Genomic DNA, 18,754 nt, shown 5'->3' with positions numbered 1-18,754 from the left:
TATGATGCTAATTACTTATTCTTAAGTAGAAATATATATATTTGTATACCTAAAAAGTGAGAAACCAGAATTTTTCAAGTTAGCGGTCTTTACACATGCAATTCCTAAGCTATGCACTTTTTTTTTTTTTAAGACAAGTTCATGCAGTATGGGTTAATACTTTTATAAATAGCCCTTACTACTCCCCTGTCCCTTTCTAATTAGCTACTAGAAAACAATATAATAAATGCAAAAAAGTTTGTTAATACGAGTCTCCAAAGACTATTAATTTGTGGGAATCAGATGCAGGTAAGAAACTCTCTCTCTTCAAATCAAACTCTTCACCAAGCTCTTTTCTAGAGATTAGAAGGTATTAATACCACATTGCTATGATACTTTAAGAAATGAAAAACCAGAAAACCTATGTTTAAAAGCCCTTCAGTGTATATATTAATAGGGAAAGTTAAATCTAAATATTTTCTTTTTTCACACGAGCTCACTAGCTCACTTGCATGAAGATGTACATCCATAAGAGATATTTTTGTCTTATCCTGAAAAACACCAATAAATTACTCTCTACTCAAAGTCAGACAGCCAAGGCCAGAGTAGGATCTTTAGAGTAGTGAAAGATTTGTGCCTATACTATTCTAAATCATTTCTCTATCCCAATACCTGCCATATAATTAAACATAAAAATAATATAAAACCATAAAGTATAAGAAAGTATAACAAAGTTATGATTTCCTCTTGATAAACAATTCTTCGATTTTTTGGGAAATATTTAATATTAAGTTATTTGAAAAGCTTTTATCCCCCTTATTTGGTGTCTCTGCTTCGCCTTAATCACAGAACACATGTCCCCGAGGCCCTGCTTGGTCTTGCTGTGGGTAATTCAGCACTGCAGACGACCACTGCTAGAACGCCCAGCAGCACTAGGGATGAGAATTACTTCTGCTGAGTACTAAGATTTTTTATGGCAGCAAACATTTACTTGACTTAGTGAATGAATACAACTTTGCTCTCTTGGGTCCCTTTCAGTTCAAGATCTACCTACCATCATTCTCGGTTTTTTGGAGGGGACAAGGTCTTTCTTGGTCACCCAGGCTGGGGTGTAATGGCGCAAACATGGCTTACTGCAACATTGACCTCCTGGGCTCAAGAGATCTTTCCACCTTATCCCCACAAGTAGCTGGGAATAAGGCATGCATCACTGCGCCTGGCTAATTTTTAATTTTTTGTAGAGATGGAGTTTTGCTATGTTGCCTATGCTGGTCTCAAAATCCATCTGCCTTGACCTCCCAAAGTGTTGGGATTATAGGCATGAGCTGCTGTGTTGGGCCTACTTCTTATTTAAATGTGAGCCTGCCCTTTCCAAACCACCAATTTATCTACTGGCTTCTAGGACCAACTTCATATCTCCCTGTCTTTAGCACTTGACTCATGTTCTTTTCTGTCACTCTATATTGCCTATCATCATTCTTAAGCAACCTTAAGATACAATCTAATTCACCTTTAGATCTTGGGAATTTACAGTTCACTGCCTTCCTTTACTTTACATTACTTCCCTCTCCTCCATTTATGAGTATGATCACATCCTAGAACTCTTTACTGAACAACTGAACAACTCCCTTGCCTGACATCTTTCTTATTCCTCATGACACTTAGAAAAATTAATCTATATTCCAACCAGAATTTTCTCACATCACAATTCCACTATGTTTACATACTACATTACTTCTCTATTAGTTTATGACTGAATTGCCTCTGACCCTCCTTAATGGCACTGTCAACATTTTATTTCTCTCTCCAATGTCTTAAATTCATTATCATAAAGTCTACTTTGTTAACTTCCATTTCTTTGATCACTCTCTAGCCAGCCAATCTTTCTGTTTTAAAGCAGAGATTTCCTGGAGGGAAACACAAAAACAAGGCTGATAAGATCCAAAATGTAATCAGGCCTTCCAACTTCCACTTCATCTTAACTAATAACTGGAAGCATTTTTGGCTCAGCCTTTATGAAGGCCTTGAAGATTACTGGTGATGTGTCAGTAAACCCAGTAAACTTCATGAGGGAAAAAATGCCCAGATTTACAGTATTTGCCAGTTACTATGGTGTAAATATTCCCACATGGCAGATTTTAAGCTACCAGTGGTTTAACAGTTTGTGAAATTCCTGAATATTTAACAATGGACTCTTGTGAGCCGGTGCTCATGGTGATTATCCATCCTGAGTAAATATTTTGTCTTCCTGTCATACATTGAAGCAATCATGCTCTTGCTATACGTTCATTTTCAGCTCAACATTCCATTATTTATAGATTTAAATTTTCATGTATTCATTCCAGATAGGACAAAACAAACTGTTTCCAAAGGTAGTTCCTCCCAACTGTCTCTTTCTTCTTGTGGGTCCTTGCTCCTTTTATATTATATCATATTATTTATTTATTTACTTATTTTTTCAAAACAGAGTTTCCCTCTTGTTGCCCAGGCTGGTATGCAGCAGTGCAATCTGGGCTCACTGCAATCTCCACCTCCTGGGTTCAAGCAATTCCCCTGCCTCAGCCTCCCAAGTAGCTAGGATTATAGGTGCTTGCTACCACACCTGTCTGATTTTTATATTTTTAGTAGAGTTGAGGTTTTACCATGTTGGCTAGGCTGGTCACCATGTTGGCCAGGCTGGTCTTGAGCTCCTGAACTCAGGTGATCTACCCGCCTTGGCCTCCCAAAGTGTTGGGATTATAGGCGTGAGCCACTGGGCCCAGCGACCTTTTATATTTTTAATTTCTCTTTCTTCATGAGTCCTTCAAACAGTTAAATATAATAAACATTTAAAAATACTTAAAAAATGTTATCTCTACTAGTTGTTCAATTTCTGTCAAGCTCTTTAATTTTGGCTTACACTGTTTCTACTTCATAGTCTTTGACGTCTTTATTAAAAATCAGCATTTGGGCTCTTGGCCCTAGGACTGGTATCTTTATGAAAGACATAAAATATAGTAATATAGGTAGAAGTACCATTGAGTACAGAAGATATATCTGAGCTGGAGAGCTGGGACTTACAGAGGGTAGCTGCCTATCAGAAACACAAAGAGAAGAACTGCTATAAAAAAAAACAACAAAGAAACAAAAGAAATCATGGTTTGTTTGGGAAACACTATGCTATGTTATACAGCTGCTGTAGTGTGCAGCTTAAAGGGGGCTGTGGCAAAGGGTGAGGCTAGACAGTCAGACTAGGAATTCATGCTGTAGAAAATAAAGAATCATGGGTTTTATGGGGACATGTTCAAATGCATGTTTTTAAAATCTTTTTTGATTTTTAAATGTTTGGTACAGACAGAGCCTCACTTTGTTGTCCAAGCTGATCTCAAATCCTTGGCCTCAAGCTATCCCTCCTGACTCAGCTTCCTAAAGTGCTGGGATTATAGGCATGAGCACCTGGCCCTAAATTTGTATTTTAGAAAAATAAGTCTAGAGGCATCATGGAATATGAATACAAGTTAGAAGACCACTGCAAAAAGTCCGGGCAAGAGATGATAAAGAATGATAGGCAGTGCTGATGAAAATAAGCAGGCGAAGGATAATTTGAGGGTCATTTCTCAAAGTACTTGGCAGAGCTTGGTGACAAACTGGGTGTGGTAGACAAAGAAAGGAAATTAAAATAATTACTAGGTTTTTATCTACCCAGATGATGATGATGGTGCTACTCATTTATACATAGGGAATTCAGGAAGTGGGGCAGGTTTGGGGAAATGTCTGATTATTGGATCTGAAGGCACCAGTAGACACTGAAGTGGATATATGATAAACACTTTTTAAAATGTAGGTCTAGAACATATTTGAGACCAGGACTAAAGATAAAGCTTCAACTGAATAGATTTCTACTTTGTGTTGGACAAGATACTTGATCTAAGATTCAACTAGATTTTTGATAGTTGAAACAACATGGTAACATTTAAAAAAAAAAAAAAAAAAAGCAGCCAAGAAATGTAATTAGAAAACATTGCCAATTAAGAATGGGTGGAGACCAGGCATGGTGGCTCATACCTGTAATCCCAGAACTTTGGGAGGCTGAGGTGGGAGGATTGCTTGAGCCCAGGAGATTGAGACCAGCCTGGGGAATATGGTGAAACCCTGTCTTTACAAAAAACAAAAAAAATTAGCCAAGCATGGTGGCATGTGTCTCTAGTCCTAGCTACTCAGGAGGCTGAGGGGGAAAGATTGCTTGAGTCCAGGAGGTGAAGGTTACAGTGAGCTGAGACTGTACCACTGCACTCCAGCCTGGGCAACAGAGTAAGACCCTGTCTCCAAAAAAATAAAAAAAATAAAAATAAAAGAGAGAGAGAAAGAGGGGGAGAGAGAGAGAGAGAGAGAGAGAGAGAGAGAGAGAGAGAGAGAATTGGATACGAGAAAATCAGGAAAAATATAAAAAGTCAAGCAAGCTACATTTTTAAGAGGCAGGTAGTGGATACTGATTGACTAGAAAATATCTAAACTGGGTTTATTTTTGAAACCTGTCAGGCGTAAGCTTTTTACCTTTCTGTGATATGCCTAAAAGTAAATAATAAAAAAGTAACAAAAAATATGGAAAACCAAAGAAACATTATTAAACTTAAAAAAGAAAAGATATGAAAACAAAACCAAGGAGTCAAGTATCTCAAAGGTTAGGTATAATGAGGACAGAAAAGTCACTGTGTCTGGTTGGTAAGTAGAAAGTCACTAATAACCTTTAATGGGAATTGAAATAGGTTGAGAAGTAAATTCATTAAACTTCCATTTATTACCTGTTATGTTTCAGGCACTTCATTGCCACATGGTGATGAAAAAGACAGAAAGACCAAGACATTAATTATCTAGTAGAAGGTGGTGAAGGGGTGGAAGTGTGAGAGACACGGGATGGCAGCTGGAGACTGAGGAAGGGTTGAGAGAAGTTCTGTACTGGTAACCCCTCCCAACTCTAGATGGGTAGAGAACTAGGGCTTTCAGGTTTTCCTGGGATTTTGTTCACGGCATGGCACTAGAGGAAAGTTCCACTCAATGGAAACGGATATAGACTAAAGACTCATATGAAAGAGTGAATGTGTAGGATATACAAAGAAGTAACAAGAAGCAGAATCAAGACAATAGATAGGGCCCGGTGCGGTGGCTCACGCCTATAATCCCAGCACTTTGGAAGGCCGAGGCAGGTGGATCACCTGAGGTCAGGAGTTCGAGACCAGCCTGGCCAACACGGTGAAACTTCATCTCTACCAAGAATACAAAAATTAGCTGGGCATGGTGGTCAGTGCCTGTAAGCCTAGCTACTCGGTGGGTTGAGACAGGAGAATCATTTGAACCCGGGAGGTAGAGGTTGCAGTGAGCTGAGATTGTACCACTACACCCCAGCCTGGGTGACAAGACCAAAACTCTGTCTCAAAAAAAGAAAAAAAAAAAAAGGTGAGAGAGAATAGAAGTTTAGCCACTGAAAAGAAAAAAAATATTTCTATTTCTGAGGCAAGAAGGAAGAAGAGTGACTAAAGTCTGATAACATTGGAGGTGAAGGGTAGAATCTGAAGAAATCTGGGTCTAATGGTCTCTTCTCCTCTGTAAAATATGACAGAATTTTAGCTTATAGAGAAGGAGCCAAATATAATGTAGGTGCACAATAAGAATAAAGAATTGTAATAGGCACTGAGGAGAACCAGAAAAGTAGCTAAGGAAGAGTGAAACAAACTGACTGCTGGTAAAGCATCCATAAGGACCTGGCTGAGGTTGAACATCACAGATCTAAATTAAAATGTGTTAAGTATAAGGATAGAAATATGCATTAGGCACTGTGTTAGAATCGAAGGTGTTCTACAAATATTTCAAATTTAACGTTCCAAAAACCAAAAACCAAAGCCCCTAAACCTCACTGCCTACCGCTACATCTGCTTATTTTCCTATGATCCTAGCTCAGTTGTGTTATTCCCATTCTCCCAGCTACCTGGATTCAAAGAGCTGAAATCACCTTCAACTCTTTCCTTCTTTTTTTTTTTTTTTTTTTTTGAGACGGAGTTTCGCTCTTGTTACCCAGGCTGGAGTGCAATGGCGCGATCTCGGCTCACTGCAACCTCCGCCTCCCGGGTTCAGGCAATTCTCCTGCCTCAGCCTCCTGAGTAGATGGGATTACAGGCACACACCACCATGCCCAGCTAATTTTTTGTGTTTTTAGTAGAGACGGGGTTTCTACTAAAAATGTTGACCAGGGCAGTCTCGATCTCTTGACCTCATGATCCACCCGCCTCGGCCTCCCAAAGTGCTGGGATTACAGGCTTGAGCCACTGCGCCCGGCCACAACTCTTTCCTTCTTTTTATCCCTAAATCCTCCCTCTAACTCTACTCCACACTTCATACCAAATATCCATTAAGATAAAATGAAAGGTAAAAATGAAGATGTAGAAGATAAGCAAAATTAGATAACTAGAAAGTCAGAAACACAGAATTCAAAGAACTTACTATTTGACAGAGAAGAAAATTAAGGGCCATACATATTATCTGGCTAATCTTGACAGATCACTCAAAAGCTGTGATGAGAATCCAAATATTCTGAAATATTCTGAGTCCCAATACCCACGACTGTGGTGCTGTGGTAGAAGACAGAGAAGTAACTAGAGGGCTTTCATTTTGTTAAATGATCTGTAACAATTTAGGTAAGTGCCTTTCTTCAACTGTGTAGTTTAAAACTATTTTAAAAGCATTGCTTTACTAGAAATAAGGGAAGATAATATCAAGACATTATCTATGCCATGAAATTAAAAATAATCTATTTTAGTGCTTTTTTTTTTTTTAAATGAGCACCTATTTGTATAGAGATTCTGCACCTATTTGTGCAGAGACTATTTGGAGTAATGTGTTCATATTTCCTTTAGGCTTAATCACTATTAATAGATTCTTATATTTTCCTTAAAGGAGATTCCTCTTTTCCCCTGACAAGTGAGTTAATAAATACAATGCTCCACTGAACATTTTGTTGTTTTTGCCTATCCCTTCTTTTGCTACCCATTCCTTTAAATTTCTTTGGTGAACTACTTCTGCCTTATTTTTTCTCCATGTGGCTTGCATGGGACTCAGGATAACATTATTTAAACTTTTGGAACCAAATGTGCTCAAAACCACAGATATATCTGGACTTTTCAGATATATGATGTAGTAACAGTCTTTTTCAGAATAAGTAAAATAATACTTCATACTGACTATATTTTAGAATATATCTTAGAATATATTCTGTTCCAAATAAGAATCTCAGACCAATACTGTAATGCTTCGAGGTAAGAAAATTAATAAAAATCATAACTTTTATTTGGAATTAAAAATATGAATTTGCCCTTAAAAGCGTTTTTCCTGTTACCAGGTAAAAGAGTTCCAAAAATATATTTGACCAAAACATTTTTATATCACAAAATGGTGGAATGTCAAAGATTAGGCAATAAATACATATATTACGGATAATGACAGACAGATTTCATACTTTCAGAGAAGTTAGTTATAAACATGGAAAGTAGAAAGGCTAGAATAAACCCTGTGGGGATGGACTGAAATGGAAGCCTCAGTGTACACTTATGCTTTTAATACAAATAGATAAAGGTACAGATGTGGGTGAGTATATATATACACATACATATATTTCCTAGTTCTGTTAGTTGAGAGGGCCTAAAAGTTGTATTACTCTAGTGGGTTCTACATACCAATATCCACTAAAAAAAACCCCAAGTTCCTTAAAGAAATGATTGCTTCAAGGGCTAAAACTGGGAAAATATAAGATGAGCTTCAAAATGCTCATAGAATAATGGGAACATGTTAAAAGTTAAGTGATACAGCTTAAAAGGGAAATTTTAGCATTCTAAACCCACTGAATAAAATAATTCATGAATACATCTTATATATATAAATGAATATAAATGAAAAAAAAAAACTACTCTGTTATAGTTAGCTAATAAATGGAGAAGAAAAGACAGAATTCAAAAACATCCATTTGGCAACCAACAAAGTAAAAAAGTGATTCAGGCAAAAGTCGTCAATAGATCTCCAAAATAGCAGATGAAAGTATTAATAAGGAGGAAGAGGAAACTTACTGTACATTCAAAGTATGTCTCCAAGTTAATAAGCCCAAGGGGAAAAATGGTGATTTTACAATGGAGAAACCTGACAAGCACCACTGTAACTAAATGATCAAAATTAACATTAACAATAATAGGACAAATCATCATGTGCCTCCTGAAATGATGCACTGAGAAAAACACAATTTTTTTTTGCGGTGGGGATGGAGTTATGCTCCTCTTGCCCAGGCTAGAATGCAATGGCGTGATCTCGGCTCACTGGAACCTCCACCTCCAGGGTTCAAGAGATTCTCCTGCCTCAGCCGCCCCAGTAGCTGAGATTACAGGTACCTGCTACCACACCTGGCTAATTTTTTGTGTTTTTAGTAGAGACAAGGTTTAACCATGTTGGCCAGTTTGGTCTTGAACTCCTGACCTCAGGTGATCCACCTGCCTCAATCTCCCAAAATGCTGGGATTACAGGTGTGAGCCACTGCACCTGGCCAAAAAAACACAAAATTACTTCTGCAATATTCCTGACAAATATGTGTAACCTAAATCTAATCACGAAGAAATAGATAAAAACCAAATTACAGACATTCTAAATAATCACTGGCTTGCTTTGAGTTTTTTTAACTCCAAAGTTAAGAAAGACCAAAACAAACAAGAAAACAACCCACCCCCTTCACTCCCTAGTGAACAATAACAAGCTGAGGAACTGTTCCAAGTTAAAGGAGACAGAGACATGATGGATGAATGCAACAAGTAAACTGGGATTTTCTTTTGTTGGAAAAGATTATTGGGCCATTTGGTGAAATCTGAATAAAATCTGTAGAATAGAAAATAGCATTACATCAAAGTTGATTTTCTTATTTTGATCATTTTACTGGGGTTATAAAAAATAATGTGTTAGTTTTTAGGAAATATACATGGAAGTATTTAGGGATAAAGTTTCAGGAAATTTAAACAGTTTAAAAGTATGCTTACATAGAGAGAGAAAATCATAAAGCAAATGTGGTAAGACATTAACAATTGGGAATCTGGGTGAAGGGTATATGGAAATTCCTTGTAGTATTCTTACAACGTTTTTGTAAATCTAAAGTTATTTCAAAATAAACATTTAAAATAATCAACAAAACATATTTGAAAACAGCAAAAACAAAACAACTACTTTAATATGCTGCCTTGAGGACTTAGAGACTAACTTCATTGATAAAAACTGAAAAGTGTTTTAATATTAAATGTGGGCAGGAAGTCTAAGAAACTTGGAATTCAACATAATATGAATAAGTTGTCACCACAAAATGATCAATGGTTTTTGGGGAAAAACACCTCCTTAATATTTTTTGCTTCTGTTTTGCAGAAGCCCTATGTCTTTGCTAGGAAGTCATCAGTTATCTATGATTTTTGTCTTTGTTCTTATAACAGTCATTTTTAGAGGCATACTTTCTCTCCGCATGACTACTTTTTCTCTCTGAAAAGAAAACTATAGGTCCCCTCCACTTCTTTTCCCTATTCACATACTTTGAGTAAGGGTAGATTTTGCACATCTGGCGTATATGCATCGAGGAGACTGCTTTCAACTCTATTACTTGCCTACATGTGTGCTGGTCAAATGCCCATTTCAGACTGGTGGACAGTAATTTTATAGGTATGGCTCTTATCCTAATTCCTAATGTTTCTCAGGGTCTAAAATAATGCAGAACTGCTAGTGTGTTATAGCGCATTCTCCTACCCACAGTGCTCAGTGCTACGAAATCCTAAAGAGATGGAGTACCTGAAAAACTAAAAGTCATCAGAACACAGAGCTCTCTTCTCATCTATACTGTTTACTTGGATAATATACCCCCATGGTCCAATGAAACATCCTTGTCAATATCAACTGCTCAAATCCTACCCACCTTCCTAGGTGCCCTGTGGGAGCTATAATCTTTGGATGAGTGTGTAAAAAAAGGTACTTATAGAGGTGGGTAGTGGTGGGTGTGAATTGTACTCTGGCTGCCTGCAATGGGCAGTAAAGGGATGATTGATTGAGCTAACAATGAGGAATAAGACAAGGGTTCTTTGGTTTCTAGGTGGGAAGGCTTAGATAGTTAAGGTGAGCCATTGGTTGTGCTTTTCCATCTAGCTTCATGAGTCATGAAGATAATGGAAATTCTTTCCAGATTCTGGAACTGGGAAGACTGTCAAGAGTTTTCAGTGTTACAAAAACATTTTCTTGCATTTTTATTATGGGCATTTAAGTAAGAAGTTAAAATAAATATATCTTGACCTGCTAGACAGGTGTCATTTTAAAGTGAAATCTCGAATGAATTGGTTAAGTCAAATAGAAGCTAACAGACAGTAAGAAGCAAATTCTTCTAAAGCATATAAGCAAACTAAAAGAATTTTGAAGGTGTAAAGATATTCTATTACAACAGAATCTGGAAAAACACTATTTTAGAAGAAAGATTTATTGAACTTAAATAGTACTCAAATGGAAGCAACACCATTCTTTCCATTTCAAATAATTTCATTTACTTAGCAAACATCATAGCTATTAAAATTAAGACAAAAGCAGTTCACATAAATTAACATTTAAAAAATATATGACAGTTATTTGCTTGAGCTGAAAGTGATTCCTGCTTTAAAACAGCAATGGATTTAGGATGATTTTCTATAGTCTAACCTTAAACATTGGATCAGTTTCATATTCATTTAACATTCAGGCCACTGCTGGCCAATGAAGATACCTTTGTACATTTAGCAAAAGGCATCCTCTATGAGTAGATGCCCATTGATTTCACAAGGGGATCACAGGTTGTATTTCATTCTCCTAGTGACTCCCTTGACCCAGCAACCTTTCTGCAGTGCACAAACTACATAGATGTACAAGGCAGACCTCTTTCACATATCGAAGAACTCAAGGTTTCAAAGACAAGAAGGAAAAACATCTCCAGGATCACAACATTAAAATCATATTAAGATTGACAACTTAATTTTCAACCTGTGCATATATTTCTGTGAGATTATTGAGGGGGATAAATATTTGTGCAGTCAAACCACTGCCACAAATATATAAAGAAAATTCCCAAGATGCCGGGTTTATATAGAGATGTACAAGGATGGCAATCTAGCTAACAGGTACAGGGTAAATATGCATTTGCTTTCTGGAGCAGCAAGAAAGCAAACCTAAGTGTAATTGATATAGCAAATAAAATCATGAATGGTTTCTTCTAACAGAGGCTGATTGTATTTGGCAACTTAGTGATTATTAATAGTTATTTTAGAAGATCAAACCATTTTATGATACAGATCACTATTTATAGGCAATTGTAGTATATACTTAAGTCACACTATTTCAATTTTTATTTTTGAAAGCCTTGATATAGAATGTGTGTTTATATTAGATCTTGAAGTGAAAGAAAATTATATAATTTCAAAAAATTATGTATCTTTTTCTAAGATATATATTAAACTTCTTTTTGAATGATTACTTAAAAAAGGGTTAATACAACCAATTGCAAGGCTTTTAAAAGCAAAATGTTTCTGTGATTTTTGTTAAATGTTACAAAATGCAAAATATTAAAAAATATACATATGTATGTACTCACTGAATTGGCATTTGTTGGGTTTGGCCAAGGTCTACCACCACCTGGACCCCTACAAAACAATTTGATAAATGAAATTTTAACCTATGCTTTAAATCTTTCACAATAATCAAAGACAAATCATAAAATATTAACATTTACAATTCAGTTACCATATAGTTCTAGTTCAGCACTGAAATTACTCTTTACATTTATTTTAATAGCTTTTTATATCTTAAGTCCTCCAATTTTATTTTTCCATGGAACAGTTTTCTTTTCAGATCGAACTGCTTTTAGAAAGCACAGTTTTATTTTAATATTAAAATTGTTACTGTTATATAGATGGTAATCATTCATAGGAGTAAATATATACATATATTGAAATCATTATAAAACATACTTCTGTAGTGAAAAGTATAAATTATGAACTAAATATAATCTTGTGACATCAATATAAGAGCTTCCTGTATCTCATTAAAATAAAATTAATAAAACATCAATATATAAAAAATGATTGCTCCGATGAAGCAATAAACAAAAATATATAAGCTATAAAATAAAAATATATAAAAAGTATCTAAAGTTGCCTCCTTTGAAAAAAAAAACCACAGAGTATCACACATTACTTTATATATCTATCTTTCAATGCCACTGATGATTTAGTTACTATTAAATGAGAAAATTCCATTTCTTGTTCTCATAATTTCAGTTCCAGGTAGTGGCCAGAGTAAATCTTAGAAAAAATGGGAGATAATCTATGCCAATATATTACTTCATTGTAGAGTAGAGGAGAATGTTCTGTATTCCACAGCTTATAACGACACAGAGGTTTTAAAGCAAAATTAATGCCCAATTAGTTAAATCAAAAAGGTCTCTTGTCCTCATTTAGTACTAAGTACTAAGTTGTGTACCTGAATAAATACTGTCTTATGAAAAGTAGGCTACTGTCAGTCAGCATCCTCTAATTAGGGTCATTCAAAATTCCCCTTCCCTTTGAATTTCTAAGACAATGAAAAAGTTTAATTAAAAAAATTCCTTGAATCTAGAGACCTTAAACCTAAAATTGTAAATCAGGAGTGTCCAATCTTTTGGCTTCCTCGGGCCACAATGGAAGAAGAATAATTGTCTCAAGCTACACATAAAATACACTAACACTAATGATAGCTGATGAGCTAATTAAAAAAAAAAAAGAATCACAAATAAAATCTCATAATGTTTTAAGTTTACAAATTTGTGTTGGATCACATTCAAAGCTATCCTGGGCCATGGGTTGGACAAGCTAGTTCTAAATGTTAGATAAAGAGGCTGTGCAAGTTAGTTATTATATTACCCATGTTTGCATGGAATATTTAGAACTGTTTTAGTTTTGTTTGGGGATTCCCTAAGCTGTGTGAGCAGCAGGGAAAAGCATGGGTCCTGTCCTTGGGCTCAAGTGAAATTTTTTCCCAATTCAACTTGATGTATAGAAGATACCAGTAAGGACTTGATAAAATTTTGTGCATAGGGAAAAAGAAGGCCAGGGCATTTGTATTGAATGTCTTTGGAAATTGTTGCCTCTCCAAGATGATGATGATGATGATGATGATGGTTTTACAATTAATTACTGGAACACTCTAGAAAAATGATTTTACGAACTCCATGTTTGGGTCTCCTTCCACAAACACTCCCTTTGTGGAAGCCATCTTTCCGCCTCCTGGATTTCCACTTTGGAGTCCCTTTCTACACTCTCTTGTGGAAGCAGCCTGTCTTCCCCTCCTAAACTCCATCTCTTTCTATTCCCTTCCACTTAGTGTGGAAGCTGCTTTCCTCTCCTGGATTCCATCTTTCTGGATTCTCTCACTCAGCGTGAGAGTTAGCTGTTTCTTTCTCTCTTCTTCTCCTGTTTCTCTCTCTCTTTAAATAAATCGATTTCTACAAAACAAAAAAAAAAAAAAAAAAAAGGAAAGGAAAATGATTTTACCTATAGGATTCAGTATCCTAATGGACAGAAACTAAGGTAAAACATAAGTAAAACATTTGGGTAGTAAGATACATGCACATGATTTGTTTGATGTTAAATAAAACAATAAAAAAACTTGGGAACATTTATCTTAAAAGTACCCCATATGCAGATGCTGGCAAATTTGTATATAATAATGTTATGTAGATAATCTTAAAATTTTGAAATATCATGACAAAACAAGTATGAATAAGATGTATAAATATAATATTTTATTTTCAAATTTGCCTAATGTTAAGCATGCTAGAGTAAATGTTAAAATAATTAAATATTTACACTAAATTAAATGTTACATTTATGCTATAACATTATATACTTCAATTTGATAAATACTAATCTAGTTCCAACATACTATGTATTTCATAAATTTCATTTTACTATTAAGTATTAATAATTCATATGGGTAGGTTAAATTTCTGCTAATATTATCATTGTGTTTGAAAATACTTTAAGTTTCACAAATGTTTTACATAAAGTGAAGGTTATAGTAGGGGGTAGTTCCATTAGAACAACTAGTTAAGCTCAGTAATTCCTATCCCTTTTGAGGGCCCTAAGTATTATTAAGAAAGTAAATTATAACATAGGAATTATTTTGATGGAAAATTTCTATATAAGTATGATTTGAAGTAGAATCACGTTAGCCTCATTTAAAAATGAAGAGAGGCTGGATGTGGTAGTTCATGTCTGTAACCCCAAAGCTTTGGGAGGCTGAGGAGGGTTCCACTTGAGCTCAGGAGTTCAAGACCATTCTGAGCAACATGGCAAAACCCCATCTATACAAAAAATGCAAACACTAGCTGGGGGTGGTGGTGCATGCCTGTGCTCCCAGCTACTCAGGAGGCTGAGGCAGGAGAATCATTTGAACCGGGGAGGCAGAGGTTGCAGTGAACTGAGATCGTGCCACTGTGCTCCAGCCTGGGTGAATAAGTCCGCATTTTTTGGTAAGGAGGTTAATTTTGACAAAATCAAATTAACCACTACTACCAAAGAGAAAAATCCTCTTTTTTTTTTTTCTTTTTTTTTGGTTTGGCACAGAGAGTCTCGCTCTGTCACCTAGGCTGGAGTGCAGTGACAGGATCTTGGCTCACTGCAACCTTCACCTCCCAGGCTAAAGTGGATTCTCATGTCTCAGCCTCTCAAGAAATTGAGATTACAGATGCTCACCATTATGTCCGGCTTATTCTTTTATTTTTAGTAGAGACAGCATCTCTCTATGTTGCCTAGGCTGGTCTCAAACTCCTGACCTTAAGTGATACGCCCACCTCAGCCTCCTAAAGAGCTGGGATTACAGGCAGGAGCTACCATGCCTGGCCTGAAAAATCCTCTTTCTTCTGTAATTCGCTATCATTTTATTTCAAAATACTCCACAAACTTCATAATTCTGCAGGATATAATATAGAACAATAAGATCCTCTGAAATCCTTTTGGTCTCTGTATTGCTTAATAGCAATGTATAAAGTTGAGTTAGGGATGCTTTAATACTAAATCCTAAATTATTTGGAAACTTTTAAAAATGTGTTTAATTTAGAAATACATGATTATCCAAATTTTCTTTAAAAAATAATCTACAATGCATTTAAAAACACTTAAATTTTGGCCATAACTTACAAATATTACTTTAGATTACTTAAATTAAGCTTTTGCTTCTAAGATATAATACTAGCCACAGAAACACAGAAAGTAAGTTTTTAAGTGACACAATATAATTTATCCTAAGTTTAGAGCATGAAAATGTAAAGATTTTTTAAACAACAGAGTTACCAAATTTTATTCCAAATGATTTATTCTGCAATAAAGAAATACAGTTGCCAGTTAGAATACAGTATTTAATTACTTTAGTGACCAGGGTTGGGAATTTTTTATTATCATCATACTCTCATGGTAAATGAGAAAAAATGACAAGCTAAAGAAAAATTATCCACATATGAGTCTCTGGCATGTTCCTCCTAACTCCTAACACATAAATATTTATGTTACTTAAGTAGTTTAGTTAGTTCAAGACAGAGCTTAAGGTAACACCCTTCTGATGCCTTTTTCTTCAATTTTTAAGGAATATGTAAAATTCCTTAATGACATGAAGCTACAAATGCCAGTTAGAAATATTATGTGCTTGCATTACAAAGTTAGACTTTTGTTTTAAAGAAATTATAAAGTGAATTTCAATAAAGCTTACTTTATTGAATGCAATGGAGATAATACGTTTCACTTTTTATGTCTCTAAACAAACTTTTGCTTTTTGGGGGCCAGTATCGGTATAAGAGTTCTACTCTTATAGATCATTCACACTTGAAGTTTCCCTATTAGAGGAAAATATTTACAAATGTAAACAGTAAATATTTACATTTCATTGTCTTTGAAGGAATCCTGATTTATAGAAAACTAAAAATGGTATAAGACCTCACATAAAAGAGAACAGTAACAAAAAATGGAGATGAGAGTCTGTAAGGCTTAAAGGTTCTTTACAAAGCAGGTATTATATTAATAGTAAAATATTATGTAATAGTAAATACTTTAAAGTATCTGAGCATACTTAAATAAGATACCCAAACCCAGGTATCAATGAATAATAATCATATTAAAATTTTCAGCCATATTTTTAGTCTCCATAGTCTAGGAAATTAAATGTATACACATGTATACGCTTAAGTATATCTGAGAAAGAAACTAGACAATTAGAAGCAGTTATTTGAATCTCTCAATGGTCAAATAACAACAATTTTTTTTTCTCTGAACAAGCAAAACTAAGTGGACCTAAAGTTGGCCCCATGGCCAATTATAATACAGAATAATGTACAAACGATATTAGATACATTCTTACTATTGAATAATCATTCTGGGGTGATCATAGTATTCAAAATATATACTCTTCACATTGATACACAGTATTCAATAAAATTATATCCCTTAAAATATGCATTGCGAAGTAAGAATCTCAGGTGGGTAAATCTTACATATATCTCCATCCTATTGATAAGAGCTTCAGCTTTTGACATAGTAAGCACAAGATACCACTCACTCTTTTTTGAAACAACCATTAATACAAGGCTAAGCCTTTGAGGAATTTAAGAAGAGTCAGATTTCCTGTGTATCCGTTTTTACTTAAAAAGTAAAAAGATGTGATAGGAAAATTTGACCTACTTTTCCCCCGTTCTTTTAGTTTTAAGTCTAGCTGGTATCCACTTATTAACCTATTTTCTATTTCAGGCAAATTTGCTTTCCATGAAAATGGCTTCAGAGACTTAAAAAAAAATTCCTACATATATCAAAAGAGCTTATTTCACAGTGTATCTTCAATGCCATTAAATGATGGCAGAGTTTTTAAATTTGATATATAAGTAATCAAAACACAGACTGATGGAAACATATTTGAGGAGACACCCACAAACCTATATGGAAAACTTTCATTATTTTTGGTAAGTTTTCTTTAAGACACATCATGAAATTGGTCCTCCGGTGAATTAATGAAAGTTACTAACAAGCACCTGGTGCATATGACTTGGAGGGCAATCTGGATAATGAAAAAGAAAAATTTCCTAACCAACTACATTATATTGGCTGATAGAAACAAACTACTCTCTTTGGGTTGGAAGGGCCATTCTCATAAAAAATTTAGTTTACTCCTTATCTAAGTGTGTCTGGAATTTTTCAAAACGAAATTCATCCTACACTATGGAAAGTTCTTTAATAGAGATTATAGTACACTACCAGAGAGAATTCTTCCTGTGTTGACAGTAGTCCCAACAAAGCAAAAGTAAAGATATGTATGTATTTATGAGTTAAAAACGCTACTCACAGAACTACCATCTATCTGTTAAAATGAGGTTAATGGTATTCAATTATCTGCTTCTGTAGAGTTAAGTCAAAATACTGGTATTAGCATCTCGTCATACTTTATATAATATATGGAGACTCTGTACTTAACAAAATGAAATAGACTAAAAGCTATTATTTATAGCACTTGAAAATGAAAAAAATAAATTAAGGTTGTAAGGAAACAAAGAAAATCTAAGAGATTATGTTGTGAAAACGAAGCAAACACTACAGCTCATGTTTAGTTCATTTTTATACCACACAGAGACGGAAGTGCTCAAATTGATTTACAAATTAATATCATCTGAGAAGCTAGAAAACAGAACACTTACTAAATAGAATATGGTATTATTTATATCTATATATGAAATATCATCTGCATAATAATGTAATATATAATAATATAGCTTACATGTTCATTCCAGGCATTCCAGGGCCACCTAAAGCATTCAGTGGGGGTCTCATTGCACCTCCATAGTTCTGTAATGATAACCAAGGGTCAGACTACCACAAAACAAAAAAACAAAACCAAAGAGGAGGGGGGAAAGAAAGGAGAGCACGTTAATGATTTCCCTACATAACTCCAATTGGATAAGGCCTGTGTAATTCATTCTCTGGGGGGTCCACTCTTGTATTTTTGCTTCTATTTTAGCAATTATTTTCATCTATGTCTTTTTTAAACCATGTGAATATGTATGATCACTGGAGCATGTTAAATGATTAAGGTATGGTTGCAATTATATTTCAATATAGTTTATTAATTTCCTAAGATATGTACAATAGTAAACATTTTCAAATAAAACATATCATAAATCCAAAATTCTATTTTGAAAGAAAAGATTTATTAAATGTTTGAAATTGTCAGACCCAGCAACAATGATATAAAGTCTGAAAACAAAACAAAACAGGTGAACCCAACACAAGAAAGTTAAATGCAAGCTTCTATTCACAAAACAACATGTCTGCCACAGAAATGCACAAATACACAAAATGTATAAAAACGAATGTATACTCAAAATACATATGACTCAATCAGCTTCTATTACTATGTATTATGTGCATTCAAAAAACAAAAACATTTTAATGTTTAACATGTACATCATATGAGATTAGTTGCTGTAAGGACAAAAAGGCTAATTTTATCACTATTATCTTAATATATTTTGACATTACCAATAACTTTCACACTTGGCTTTCTTTTCTTTTTTTTTTTTTTTGAGACGGAGTTTCGCTCTTGTTACCCAGCCTGGAGTGCAATGGCATGATCTCGGCTCACCGCAACCTCCGCCTCCTGGGTTCAGGCAATTCTCCTGTCTCAGCCTCCTGAGTAGCTGGGATTACAG

At 34.9% G+C, this 18,754-nt stretch overlaps 1 protein-coding gene across 8 annotated transcripts in view; it reads right to left on the bottom strand.

Annotated features, from left to right (window-relative positions):
* SSBP2 (single stranded DNA binding protein 2) overlaps positions 1-18,754 on the bottom strand; it is a 342,830-nt gene that overhangs the window by 32,534 nt on the left and 291,542 nt on the right. For 6 of the 8 annotated variants that reach the window (XM_003920795.4, XM_010340761.3, XM_074384233.1 and 3 more), the window contains 2 exons: positions 17,824-17,915; positions 11,627-11,675 (listed from right to left, as the gene is read on the bottom strand). In XM_003920795.4, the coding sequence (XP_003920844.1) occupies positions 11,627-11,675; positions 17,824-17,915 (141 nt within the window). The remainder of the gene's footprint in view (positions 1-11,626; positions 11,676-17,823; positions 17,916-18,754) is intronic. The other 2 variants (XM_010340775.3, XM_003920793.4) reach the window with 1 other exon arrangement.

The sequence above is a fragment of the Saimiri boliviensis genome, chromosome 1, assembly GCF_048565385.1.
Source record: "Saimiri boliviensis isolate mSaiBol1 chromosome 1, mSaiBol1.pri, whole genome shotgun sequence".
Lineage (NCBI taxonomy): Eukaryota > Metazoa > Chordata > Mammalia > Primates > Cebidae > Saimiri > Saimiri boliviensis.
This window is presented reverse-complemented; position numbering and strand designations above follow the sequence as displayed.